Source organism: Melanostigma gelatinosum (genome assembly GCF_949748355.1).
Source record: "Melanostigma gelatinosum genome assembly, chromosome: 23".
NCBI classification, from domain to species: domain Eukaryota; kingdom Metazoa; phylum Chordata; class Actinopteri; order Perciformes; family Zoarcidae; genus Melanostigma; species Melanostigma gelatinosum.
The window spans coordinates 8,970,952-8,984,621 of record NC_136656.1 but is presented as its reverse complement, the minus strand read 5'-3'; the positions used below and the strand labels follow the sequence as shown (position 1 = coordinate 8,984,621).

Here is a 13,670-nt window from a genome sequence, read left to right as displayed (position 1 = left end):
TTGACGTCCACCGCTACACATCCACTCTATTTATTCCCTAGTTTTGTAAAATGGGAGTTAATTGGCAGCAAGAAGTACATACAAATAGATTTATTATGTTTTTATGTCACATTTATTCGACATACCTTTGGCACATGCTTCTCCACCTTCCTCTTCATCCGTAGCTTTGATTAGCAGTCTTTGATCTGTGTGTCTACCTCTTCCCCCACCCCCCCCCTCAGGATTACCTAATTAGATTTCTTCTCGTTTTCAAGAGGCCCATTCATCGCGTGTGTTTTGTCACAAAGCGGTGACGTGGGCTTTTAAAAAGAAGACTGCGGAAGTTTGGATAATTGTGGGTTCCACACATCAAAAACGCTCAAACGGTAGTTGTAGTTAGTTTAGTCGTAGTCGTGCCATGTGCTGCTCCAGGGGCTACGCTGCAGATGAGCTCGTCAAAAATGTAACTCTGGATATACCACACTGGAACCACACGAACTGTGATTGGTCAGCATGGACTGCTACTGATGCCAGTAGAGATTTGTGAAAGTGAAGACATCTTGAAACAAGTTATGGGGAAAAAGGCTCAGATTTCTCCTCCTTCTCAGTAACAAAGTGCTCTCCACTGTAAATGCTCTGCTCACCACATCTCCCGCACATTGTCTCGGTGAATGAAACCGTGTGACCTCCCTGGAATAGTCTCATATTTTAGTAAGTCGGCGAAAGAACGTCAACACGGTCACTGTGGGGAATATAATCCGAGCATGATGCGACGATGTTGCAGCGGTGCATTACCAGGAGGAATCAAACACTGAACTATAAATCAAAACCCGTGTGCGTTTCTGCGGCGTGACTCTCGTTAACCCTTCGCCTCGACCGTAAATCCAACTTCTCGACCCGTCCTTGACTCTGTGTTCAACACGGCACATGCAAACTAAAGTGGATACATGAAAGAAATGCCAGCTGTCACTTTTGCATCTCAGGTTTTTTCTAATGTCAGTAGGTAGGAAAGAAAAGTGTATCCCTTACTTCACTTCCTTCAAATGTCTTCAAATAGCACTCAAACCCTATGGACTCTTCCGGCCTCGGCCCTCCTGACTGTGCATTCCACCAACAGCTGAACAGTCCCCGCTCGAGCCTAATCACATCGGGCTATTTTTTGTTACTGCTGCTCCTCGTATCATTCACAACAACTCGAATCCCCGCACTGAAACAATCCCCCGTGCTGTTAACGTGCCACATGCCCGAGGCTGATGGTGTTTGGCAATGAATACCAGTCGACTAGTAAAAACAGATGGAGAATAGAGACGCGAGTCGTGTGTAGCCAGACAAGAAAAAAATCCCCGATGTGCGTGAGTTATGTTAGTTCTCACGATTCTTGAACGCAGTAAAAGTGAGTTAAAGTAATAACGGTATTCGCCATCTTGTCTTAAGGCCCTTGAGGTGGCTGTAACTCTAGGATGGGAAGTGAGATGAAAGTACGCCTTTTAGCTAGCGGAGAGCCTCCTCCCTCCGTCGGCTGTGTTATCCTTCCCCCGACACACGGCGCTCGCCCTGCTATCGCCGGCTTTTTCTTCTCTTCCAAGTGGAACTAATCACCTCACGCAGTAATTTCCCCAGCTGGTACCTTAAGGACCAACACCAATAATTACATAAATGTTCGGATGTTTGCGTGTACCTGACAGACGTTTTCCAGGTATCATTTTGTGTCAGTATGGCATATTCCTGGAGCACCCCAGGACACAGTTTAGCTGGTGGGTTGAGGTAATGATCCGTCTATTCTCCCAGGCTCTTGTTTCTTCACTTGGCACTTTTCCATGATTGGATCGTTCGCAGAAGAATATGTGTTACAGCTATTGTGGAAAGGTGCTAAGAGTCTGAGTCTTTGAGTCACTATGGCTGTGGGTTCTCTCTGTGGGAAGTTAAAGAGCATGATTGTTGGATAATAGCCATGTGTGACAACTTAAGCTAATTAGGTTTCGCTTTCACCAATTACTTCGCCAATTAAAAGCTGCACTAATATTCTTTCGTCAACCATGTGTTTACCTTATTTCCCCAAAGAAAAACCTTTTATGATAAACAATAACCTCATTCTAGGGTTTGTGGGGTCCGAAACCACAGGTGGGGAAGCAGCGTATCGGAGGATGGTGTGCTAAAGTTAACCTGGAGCCTCCAGTGAACATTTCGTCTTTGCAGCCTCTTCTAAATGTTCGCACGCTGAGTGTAACGCACAGTGGCAGGATCGGTCTTTTCCTTTGATTCCCTCTGAAAGGCTTCAGACACTTCCATCGGATGTTTGCCAGAGACATCATGTCAGGTCACATCCAGAGGAAAAAACACACACTTTTGACATTTTTTTTTACGTAAATCACAAGCGAATAATCGTCTCCCAGAGTGTTACCCTGCCTTTGATGTGTAGGTTCCCCCTGGAGGCCCACACGGACACACTATCTCAAATCACCTTGAACGTTGTAGACCTGTCAGCTGAATTTTTGGGCTCTTTGCCTCAACCCGTCTGTTAAACTTAGCTTTTTTTTTTCCTTCTTTTTTTTAAACCCCGGTACGCTTTATCTCCGCAACGTCAGCAATTCCCCGTGTCTCATTCTTTTCACGTAATACAATCGGATTGTTCCTTATGTTGTTGGAGAACATACCAGCCCTAATGCAGCTGGCTAATAGCTGCCATGTTGTTTCTGAACCGTGGAAGAAATAAACAAGAAACTATTCTTTCTCTGTACCACAGGGACTTGTCCAACAACAGCATTGGCTGTCTCAACGTGGACATCTTCAAGGGCCTCACCAGTCTGATCAGACTGTAAGTCTTTTTCATAAATATATGAATGGTGTGCTGAAACAAGCATTTGTGTAATAGACTAAGATAAATGATCAGTATCTTCTTCTTCTCCAGAAACCTTTCAGGGAACATGTTCTCTTCGTTGACCCAGGGGATCTTTGACAGCTTGGTGTCTCTGAAGTCTTTGTAAGTATGAAATAAGATGCAAGCATCAATGTGTGAGTGGGACGTCTGAATGTCTCCAATGAAAATGACTGCCATTTTCTTTTTTTAACAAGTGGCGTAGAAGTCATCAAACGTGTGTTTCTATACACCCACAGGGAGTTTCAGACGCCTTACCTGCTGTGTGACTGCAACCTCCTGTGGCTGCTGCATTGGATCAAAGAGAAGAACATCGCGGTCAAAAACACCAAGTGCTCCTTCCCCCAGTCTCTCCAGGGCCAGCTCATTACCTCCATCAAGCAGGAGCTCATCACCTGTGGTAGGGGACACAAACCTGGAAAAAAGCACACAGTCCACAGATTTGACACAGCGAAACGATGTCGCCCTAAAATAATAGTTTTAACAGTCTGAAACGGAGTCATTTGTCGTTTCGGTGACACGTTCTTATGCGTCATTTGTCCGGCCCCAGACATCTTGAAAGGTTGAAATAAGTCATGTTGAATTGTGGCACAGATTGTCGTGTCAAAACGGCGCACAGTCTCTTTAATGTTTCTTTTTTTTTGGTATCAGCGAGGCTGCTGGTGTTTGGAGAACAGGGCCTTGTGCAATGACACGGGAGATAAGAAAAGGGGCTGCCCAGGCCAGTGCTGCCTTTGTTTGTACTTGCTCATGTCTTATCAGTTTGGCACTCATCACAGTGAGGGATTATGAAATACATGGCTAGCACGAGCCGTGGCCTGACGTGAATGACAAAGCACCCAGAATTCAAGGTGCCGTTGTAGTTTCCCCGTGTGTCCGGAGAGTGCAGAGACAAATATGAAGAGAGTAAGAGGAAGAGATATTTTTTCCGTGAGAGGTGAAAACCCGAATCTCCTTCTAAACATGTGTCCGGTCTCCCCAGATGCTCCACTCGAGCTGCCCTCATTCCAGCTGACTCCGTCCCAGCGTCAGGTCGTCTTCCAGGGGGACAGCCTGCCGTTCCAGTGTCAGGCTTCCTTCGTGGTCGAGGACATGCAGGTGCTGTGGTACCAGAACGGCCGCATGGTCAAGTCCGACGCCGCCCAGGGCATCTTCATCGAAAAGCACATGGTGCAGAACTGCTCGCTCATTGCTAGGTACGGCAGTGTACACTCACGTTTATGCAATCTGAAGGTGGAGAGCTGTATTCATTGGCATTATGAGGAAAACAAATCGCTTATTATTTCATTGACATTGTTTTGTTCATTTTCTGGAATTTCTCCTCCATGTTTCCCCATCAGCGCCTTGACCATCTCAAACATCCAGCCTGGTTTCACCGGCAACTGGGAGTGCCGGGTCAGGACAAGCAGGGGCAACACCACCAGGACCGTCCACATTGTTGTGTTGGAGAGTTCCGCCGAGTACTGTGCTCCTGAACGCGTCTCCAACAACAAGGGAGAGTTCAAGTGAGTGCACACAGCAACGCATAAGCAGACGCAGAACTTCTCACGATACTCGTCGCCTTGAGCACCGAGTACATCCATCCACGAATACATAGATCCACTCTCAAAGTCAATACTTTCAACCAGTTATATTTGAAGCTGTTACATGTACAGCATGCTGTCATGTGGCCCCCTCTTGTGGTCAAACATGTGAATTACTTCAAGGCTTTAGCCACAATCATTGAATGACTCTGTTGCTGTTGAGGTTATTCAGAGTAAGAAGAAAATGAAGGATGTGTCGGTTGATGAAGAATGGAAAGAGCAGGACTGTGTTTTTATTGGGCTTCTTCCAGGTGGCCGCGCACCCTGGCAGGGATCAGAGCCTACCTCCCCTGCAACCGACTGCCGTCGAGCGCCGGCACCTACTCGGGCGGCTCGGCCGAAGAGCAGCGGGCGTGGCGCTACTGTGATCGCAAGGGGCTGTGGACGGAGGACGAGTACTCGCGCTGCCAGTTCCAGAAAGATGTCACACGGATTCTATACGTCATTAACCAGGTGTGTGTGTATCTGACTGCTGGTCCGTTCTCGGCTTGGACCATTTTCGAGCATTGTTCTCTGTGCATCTTTCTGCTTAGATGCCTCTGAATGAGAGCAATGTGGTGGCCAGGGCTCGGCAACTGTTGGTGTACACGATCGACGCTGCCAACTTCTCAGACAAGATGGACATCATCTTCGTGGCCGAGATGATTGAGAAGTTCGGCGTGTTTGTTGAGAAGTTCAAAGACGTAAGTAGGACAGGAACCGCTCTTCTGCCTGTGAACTTGTTACGAGCTCATGTTCAATGCGAGGAATGCGTTTGGCGCGTTACCTCGTTCAAGGATAACTAGATGAATGCGCAACAGCTGTTTGTCGTCATGTTGTTTAATGAGAAAAGATGTCTTGTCACGACTTTCAGCACAGCTGGAGGCCAATAAACAGAAAAACAGTTTTCAAAAGGAAAGGAGCTCCTGGCATGTTGTCACTGCTGTAGGCAAGGAGCACTTTACTTTTAAAGCATATTGAAAGTTCTGCTTGGCGACGCCGTGCTTGAAATGTGTTTCCAATAGTCACTCAGCCATGAGTCTCCCTCAAGCATGGGTCGAAGGCTGTTTGATGCAAACAAGATGTGGCTTTACATGTTCACGTCTTGTGTTTCCTTTCACGTAATATAGAATATCAGCCGTCGTGCTGCTGCACGGAGTAAGCAATGTGTTTTGGGTGTTTTAGGGTGTGTTTCCTAGCTGTTGAATCTGCACGGGCATTCACTCGAGTCCAAATGTTTTCTCGTCGCGCAGGTGGGTGAGGTGATGATTAGCATGGCCAGTAACTTGATGCTGGCCGACGAGAGGGTGCTCTGGATGGCTCAGTGTGAAGCCATGGCCTGCTCCCGCATCATCGCCTGCCTCCAGAGGATTGCTGTTTACCGTCTGGCCACAGTACAAGTCTTCTCCCTGGTTAGTCCTTTTTTTAGTAAAATGACAAAAGCTATCGTCATTGTACAAACTCAATAAAAACTCACACCATCGGCCTTTAGCTATAGACTTGTGGTGCTGTGCGTTAACGTAAATCGAGTAAAATTCCGCCATTCCTGTTGTCCTTCCAGACGTCCCCCAACATAGCGCTAGAGGCTCACGTTGTCAGAGCCAACGACTGGAATGGCATGACCTGCATGTTGTTCCAGAGGTCCAGCCCTGAGCGCACACCCGGACAGGACCGCCAACTCTCCTTCAAATGCAACACAACCAGCTCCTTCTCCAGCATCCTCCACAAGGTCAGCCCCCCTTCCGGAGAAAATTACAATTCGCCAGCAGGTTGTTTTGGACGAGGTTTTAGTGTCGGGGGTCAGTTTTGCTTGCAGCAAAACGCATTAAAATGATGAACATAAACAAAACACTATTGTTAAAATATAAAATGGTTCGATTTTATACTTGTGTTTTTTGTCCCTGGAGAGCCCCATTGTGGAGGCTTCCCTGCAGCTTCCTCAGTCTCTCTTTACCCATGCTGCGCTCCCCGGGCAGGCGGAGGACACCGTCTACAAGCTCCATCTTCTGGGCCTCCGCAATGGCAAGTTTTTTCCCTCCACCAGCAACTCCTCCCAACTGGCTGACGGCGGGAAGAGGAGGAGTGTCGCCGCCCCGGTCATCATGGCCGAGATAGGTGAGCCATAACGTTTCAGCGTTAGCCGTTGAGGGGAGAAACCTGAAACACTGACACACAATGCCACCAAGACTTTACAGCACGACAAGAACCAAATAGGTCTTTGTGTTTTTCCATCAGAGGGCATGTCCCTGCGTGTCCTGAGGACGCCCGTTAACGTCACCCTGCGGCGGTTTGCCCGCGGCTCAGATGCCGTGTCCGCCCGCTGGAACTTCAGCCTGGTGGGAGGCCACGGAGGATGGCAAAGCGACGGCTGCCGCATCCTGAGCCATCACGACAACTTCACCACCATATCGTGCAACTCTCTGGGGAACTATGGTCTGCTGATGGTAGGTTGGGTTATTTCCTATGTTCATTGTATAACACAGGCAAATGAGGGAATTGCTTTTTTCGTCACAATATTGCGTAAAACTGAGGATTTCTCACCTCATCGCTCATGCAGGACCTCAGCAGTGTGGAGTACCTCTCTCCAAGCATCCAGCCCCTGCACCCAGTCATCTATACCACGACTATCATACTTCTTATCGGCCTGCTCACCATTATCATCAGCTACGTCTACCACCACAGGTAATTGTTTTGCTTTAATTGATTGTCATTCATTCTTTTTGCTTTTATTTATGTTTGCCTGGGACAAATGCATTTTCTATTCTGCTCCTTCTTTGGCCGTCATATTTGCTGTAAATGTGTCATCCCCACAAATATTGTCAGTTTTTTGCCCAGCCCCGTTGGGGTAAAGACAAAACTGTCACCGTTCAGATCTGTGTCAGCATAAACAACTGTCCCATCCATCAGTAAGAAATGCATGTCCTTTTCTAATTCTGTGCTTCTGTGACCTCAGGTCTGTCCGTGTCAGCCGCAAGTTCTGGCACATGCTGGTCAACCTCTGCTTCCACATCTGCCTCACCTGCGGAGTCTTTGTCGGCGGCATTAATCAAACGCGATATGCAAGCGTGTGCCAAGCAGTGAGTATACACCAGCGGGACTCCTCCAACACTCCCGCTGAGCTTCTGTCCAAACTTATGTAGTCAGCAAGTCAAAAAATGAACAAGTGCTTCCGATGTTTTCAAGGAAAAAAAAATGTTGGGAAATGTTGCCTTTGGCTAAGTTCACAGCGGGGAAACACAGTCAAAGATGCAGAGAAAGATTGTCTCCACGGCTGGAGGCCGTCCTGCGCCTCCCATCATGGTGTACTGAGACGCGTTACTTATTCATTTTTCATTGCACAAAGTACCTGGATGAAAGTTTTTTGGCAGAAGTTTTTGTTTATTTATGTAATCCCCTCTGGCATAAAGATGTATCTCACATGGTGATTTTTCAACTCAGGCTGATGAAGACATACTCAATTAAAAAAAAAGCTTTTTTTAAATACTCTTCTGCCCTGCATTCCATCATTTATATATTTTTTTGGTGCAGTCTATCATTCTGACATAGGGGGATTGATTGCATTCATTTTTTTTTGCTTTGGCAAATGTCATGCATATAATGATTCAATCTCGTCCAGGTGGGCATCTTGCTGCACTATTCCACTCTGGCTACGGCTCTGTGGGTGGGTGTGACTGCACGCAACATTTACAAACAGGTGACGCGCAAGGCCAAGCGCTACGAAGAGCTGGACGAACCTCCACCGCCACCACGGCCTATGCTCAGGTACAATACCAGCACTCCTGCATTGCAACGGATGCGCGGCAAAAAGTAATCGATTTTGGGTTTTTCTTAGCTTGACACGGCAACTTCACACGTTAGCACCTCCAAATAGCAGCATTAGCTAACCCCTGAGTGTCTTAGACTTTGCTGCTCCGACTTTGCATGCGTTACTGTGGCTCTTAAAACCAAACACTGCCACGGGGAAGGTTTTGTTTTTTGGGGGGAGGGTGTTTTTGACATAATCAGGTAATGTGTGACCCCTTATTTGTGTGTAGTTAGAAACATGTACATGTTTGTGTGTGTATGTCGACCTGATGTGCATTTCGAAAGAGAGAAGAGGTGAGTATGCCATTGAGCCTTCGCTTGTTATGAGTGGTCATGATTGTTGGTGAAACTGCCACAGGGCGTCAGTGTAGAGGCCTGGACCTCTTTGTGCCGTTCATGCCTGCTTGTCATCCTACAAACAGAAAGACTGAAGCAGAACCGCCCCCTCTGTGCTTTCTCCAAAAGGTTCTACTTAATCGGCGGAGGGATACCCATCATTGTCTGTGGGATCACTGCAGCAGCTAACATCAAAAACTACGGCAGCCGGACCAATGCACCATAGTAAGCAGTCCCTGTATTGAAAGCAATTAGTGTTACCATCCCCGAGTAGCAGCGCATGGTAATGCTTTGTCCATTTGTGCGGCTAACGGCCTTTAAAAGCTCTCGTGGGCCTGGATGCTTCTATTTTACATTCTGTCCTCAGGAGGAGTTGCTTGAGTAAATAATGGATATTTTTTACGAGGGTAGGAAAAGTTTATTCCCTGAAGTTCTGATTATGGGGGTCTATTAATGGTATGCGCATCCAAGCAACAAGCAACTGCTGCCGGTTTACGGCGAGCTCCCCCGCGCCCCCCTTCAACAGCAGCAGCTGTTTAGATGGTGCGACGTGGCCGACTAATTGAGAAATCTGCACCCGTATCTGTCTGAAGTCTTTGGAGTTTAATTAATTTCTTGCAAGCAAGACGAACCCAGCCTGCGTTATTAAACGTAATGGGGCCGTTACTGTAAAACCGAGATGCAAAAAGTTTTCAAAGAGTTATTTTAAGTTTGAAGTAAATAATGACAGTGACCGATAAAGATGATGTGTTGTTTTAATGAGCGCTGTTGGCCATTTTCCTTTTTAGGAGATGCTATATAATTTGAATGATTGCTAAAAGATGATCTTGATGTAATTGCAGGGAAAAGACTCTTGAAGAATATTAAAAGCCACATCTATTATCTTACTATAAATGAAATGCTTGATTGGTCCCGTCTGTCTTTCCTCCTCCTAGTTGCTGGATGTCATGGGAGCCCAGTATCGGGGCTTTTTATGGTCCAGTGGGATTCATCATCTTCGTGGACTGCATGTACTTCCTCAGCATCCTGCTGCAGCTGCGCCGCCACCCCGATCGCCGTTATGAGCTCAAGGAGCCGAGCGAAGAGCAGCAGCATCTGGCTCCAGCCAACGGGGAGGCCGGGTCAGATGGTCCCAGCAGCCCCTGCCACCCCCTCACTCTCCAGCTCCAGCCTCACGAGGCTTCGTCCTCCGTGGCGTCCGCTCCCCACCCTGTGCCCCTGTCGGCCCTGGAGAACGAGCACACCTTCGCCGCCCAGCTGATGGGTGCAGCGGGGGCGTTGGGGCTGTATGCGGCCCTCTGGGTGTTCGGGGCCTTGGCCGTATCCCAGGACCACCCCTATGACTTAGCGTTCACCTGCCTGTTTGGGGTGGCCGCACTGGCACTGGGCGCGTTCATGGTGGCGCATCACTTTGTCAACAGGCAGGACATGAGGCGCTATTGGTCCCGGGCCTGTTGCTCCGGGAGACGAGCCTACTCCGAACAGGAGGATGCTCTTCTGCCTCAGCCAGGCGTGGCAATGACATCCACAGCAGGGTCAGCTAGCAAGGCGGATGGGGAGTCAACGAAGTGCGGCCAGAGCAGCGCAGACTCTTCTTACACAAATAAGAGCGCGCCGAGCATGCGCAACTCCGCCCACGGCAGCAAGCTGACCAATCTGCACGCGGAGGCAGCTCAGTGCAAGTCCGCGCCGGCGACCGCCAACGGTGCAGCCGTTTTGGACAACAGCCTGACGGAACATTCACTCGACAATGAAATCAAAATGCACGTGGCGCCAGTCGAGGTGCAGTTCCGCCCGGTGAACAACATCAACAATCCGGTGGCGGCCACCAACGGACACGCGAGCAGGCACCACAAAAACAGAGCGCGGGCGCACAGGGCGAGTCGGCTAACGGTGTTGCGAGAGTACGCCTACGACGTCCCCACCAGCGTGGAGGGCAGCGTGCAGGGCAGCGTGCAGAGCGGCCCCCACAGGCGGCACCACCATTACGACATAGCGGCGCGCAACAGCCGTCGGGCAGCGTACATGGCTTACAGAGAGCGGCATCAGAGCCAGCTGCAGCAGGACAGCAGTGACAGCGCGAGCCTGCCGCGCCGCCCCCGCGCCGCAGATAAAGGCGGCGGCGGCAGCACCCTGGGGAACGGGACAGTGGTGACTGAGGAGGCCGAGTGCGTGGCTGCCGCTGCTGGGTCATGCTCAAGTAAAGACTCCGGTCCTGTACAGCAGACGAGCGGCACAGAACTAGACAGCCAACCCAAGTCCTATGGGCTCAACCTTGTCACTCAAACCGGTGGCACAGTGAAAGAAAACGGACACGCAGTGCCTTTAATTAACACGGCGAGTGCAGCCAGTGTAAAGACTGGCTTGTGGAAACATGAAACTACTGTGTAGCGAGCGTTTCCGTCCCACGGCCTGCATCGTGAGGTGCTCTCACCTTTTTAAACTGTGAAGTGTCTTTGTTTTTGTTTTTCGATTGTCCATTTATTTTATGAACAATCAAATCATTACTGCCACTGAACTATCTTTGTCAATATGTTTTTTATTGTAAATGATCTATTTTTATAACTTTTTCAGAGTTCTGTACTGCGTGGTCTGAGCTGTGGCCCGATGCGTACCCCCCCACGCCCCCCCCCCCCCCATTTTCTAGTTTGTCCCAACAACAATAAAACAAAAGTTCTGTTTACCAAATTGAAAGCTTTTATTCTTGTGATAACGCCGACCGTCTCCTCTTGGGTCTGCAGCCAGTGCAAAGGTGAGTCGTGGATTTTTTGTTTCCAAGAGTTACTCTCGCTGACCATGTATGGCAAGCTGGTAATTGGGTTTTTCCACTGACTTTAATTGCAACGAGCTGGTGGCTTTGGGCTCTGTCTGTGTTTTCTCCCTGCCTGCTGGCAGATTTGATGAGTGCACTTGTACACCTCGGGTTCCTGCTGACTTGATGCCCGGCCTGAGACTGACCGCCGACTCTCAGAGCAGCTGCCATGAGAAGAAAGAAGAAATCATGTTCAGAAACTCCATGGCAAGCTGTTTGAGGACCCTTTCCAATATTATGAAATAAGGCAAAACCTACTTAAAGTGATATTCACGTCTTCTTACAGCATGCCACTGACAACCATCTTGAAATGTGGGAGGTCGCGCTGCAAAAATATGCCCTTCATTTTCCACATTTAAGAAGTGATGAGTGGTCATCGCCTATTGATCGACTTGTCGGTGGCAGAAAACGCGGCGAGCTGGCACGGCTCCAATAGCTCCCGGTTTTTCATTAACGGCACATTAATAAAACGCACATTTCACTCAGGCAAAGACATATCGCCCAGCCATCTCGGATGTGACAAATTATAATCAGACTTCTGAATAATGTAGCGAGCGGTTGCGCCTTGATTCGGCGGAGCCTCGCTGATTCCCTCGAGGCATGAAAGAGTGATCTCCAAATAATTGCCACGGTTCTTTAGCGTTGCCATCTGTTCTAAAGTTCATCATAGGTCGTCCAGCGAGGCAGAAATGACAATCGGAGGATGTTTGTGCTGTGAGGGGGGGGGGGGGGAAAGCTCATCGAGGCAAATCAAATGATGGTATCTCTGCTTCAAGATCACAGGGACACCTTGGGCAGAAATCAATAATCAATTAAGATATTCAGATCTTTTCTTAGTCCCAGTCAGAAGTCTGAGGGTCAGATCAAACACCCCCGAAATAATACATCAGAGAGTCTGATTCAAACACCCAAAGCATCAGCTTCTGATAACCGGTCTATTTTCAGATAAAGTGATGATCCCTCTGTGAAGTCTCTCTTCCAGCCAGTTCCCACTTAGTGCGCTCTGTGGAGCAGATCGGAGCTCAATGCCTCACCAGGAGGCCCAGGGACGACCGGAGTCAGACAAGTGATGTGTTTACATTTTCCAATCGCTGCTCGTGGCGCCTGGAGGAAGCATCTGGCTCTGTTGTGGAAAACTTGCCACTTTTTTTTTTTAGGAAATGAAGCCATCTGACAGTGTCGATTGTAATTCGGTGGCTCTGGCCGTCCAGGGGAACCAAAATGTTTGGTTTTTTTACCTGTCGTGCACTAATCGCCCAAAAACCTCCGAGGGCTGACGTACAGATTAAAGCATTAATTAGCATCCAGGGTTTGTGATCATTGCTGTTAAGCAGCTGTCTGCTCAGATAATTGGGGAATTTATGGTAGGTTGGTAAGTTTCTTTATTTTGAATATTTGCAAATGAGTCAAAGTCACATCAGTATGCATGTTGTGTTCCAGTCGGGGCTTTTGCAAATGTTTGAATTCAAGCAGAGCCACACAATACTGCTCAACTTTATTGTTTCAAGACAAATGCGTAATTGCTGAGCAGAAACTTGACATTTGTGCTTCACATGACGGGGATACTGACGTAAATCATATTAATTGCAATTTTATTTTTCATCAGAAATGTGTGTAACTTGCAGGATATTATGTTTGCACATAATTTCCTAAAAAATAGCTTACGTCACCGAAGCCCCAACATTTGACTGTGCAAATTAGCATTTTCCAATTTTTTTTTGCTGATAATGCTGAACAGGAATAGAAACTCTGCCGTCCATGTTTTGTATCCGATTCAAATGAGTGAAATGCCACCTGTCTTTTTAGCCATTGAACTTTTTTCTTTGTCACCACTGCAGTTGGTCTTACGTTGTTCTTCGAGTTCAAGACTTCTCAAAGACAAAACCTGAAAGACTTCCTGTCGCCTCTTTGAATTACACTCTTTGGCAGCTGTGCATTAATGCTTCCTGAATAAGATGAATGCTTCACCTTTCTGTTCTATTTCACTCAAACTGATTTAGGTGTCTTGGCAGAAGAGCTGCTTGCAAGTGCCGTCTTAAATAATCTGCCTGTCAGCGGTTGGAGAAAGCAACTCCATATATCATCTTGTCAAATCACCCAAGACTGCAAAATCAGCCACAATTTCCGCCTCCTAATTGACTCCGAATGACAAACAATATCTCCTCAACCGGCAGGAGTTTCCACTCTCGAAGGATGCGCGTGGTGAAGATATTCTGTTCATTTTTTTTTGTTAACTGTGTGATGTGTAGATGAATCAAAGTGACGAAAGTCCAATATATGCACAGTCTCCTCATTAAACACA

At 47.9% G+C, this 13,670-nt stretch overlaps 1 protein-coding gene across 1 annotated transcript in view; it reads left to right on the top strand.

Annotated features, from left to right (window-relative positions):
• Window positions 1–11,208, top strand: part of adgra3 (adhesion G protein-coupled receptor A3) — a 26,341-nt gene extending 15,133 nt beyond the window's left edge. The window contains exons 4-19 of the mRNA XM_079295712.1: window positions 2,723–2,794; window positions 2,888–2,959; window positions 3,094–3,254; window positions 3,837–4,050; window positions 4,195–4,359; window positions 4,689–4,890; window positions 4,971–5,120; window positions 5,670–5,828; window positions 5,978–6,145; window positions 6,324–6,531; window positions 6,652–6,860; window positions 6,974–7,098; window positions 7,370–7,493; window positions 8,033–8,178; window positions 8,686–8,781; window positions 9,492–11,208. Coding sequence (XP_079151838.1) covers window positions 2,723–2,794; window positions 2,888–2,959; window positions 3,094–3,254; window positions 3,837–4,050; window positions 4,195–4,359; window positions 4,689–4,890; window positions 4,971–5,120; window positions 5,670–5,828; window positions 5,978–6,145; window positions 6,324–6,531; window positions 6,652–6,860; window positions 6,974–7,098; window positions 7,370–7,493; window positions 8,033–8,178; window positions 8,686–8,781; window positions 9,492–10,947 — 3,727 coding nt within the window. The 3' untranslated portion in view covers window positions 10,948–11,208. The remainder of the gene's footprint in view (window positions 1–2,722; window positions 2,795–2,887; window positions 2,960–3,093; window positions 3,255–3,836; window positions 4,051–4,194; window positions 4,360–4,688; window positions 4,891–4,970; window positions 5,121–5,669; window positions 5,829–5,977; window positions 6,146–6,323; window positions 6,532–6,651; window positions 6,861–6,973; window positions 7,099–7,369; window positions 7,494–8,032; window positions 8,179–8,685; window positions 8,782–9,491) is intronic.
• The last annotated feature ends 2,462 nt before the right edge of the window (window positions 11,209–13,670 follow it).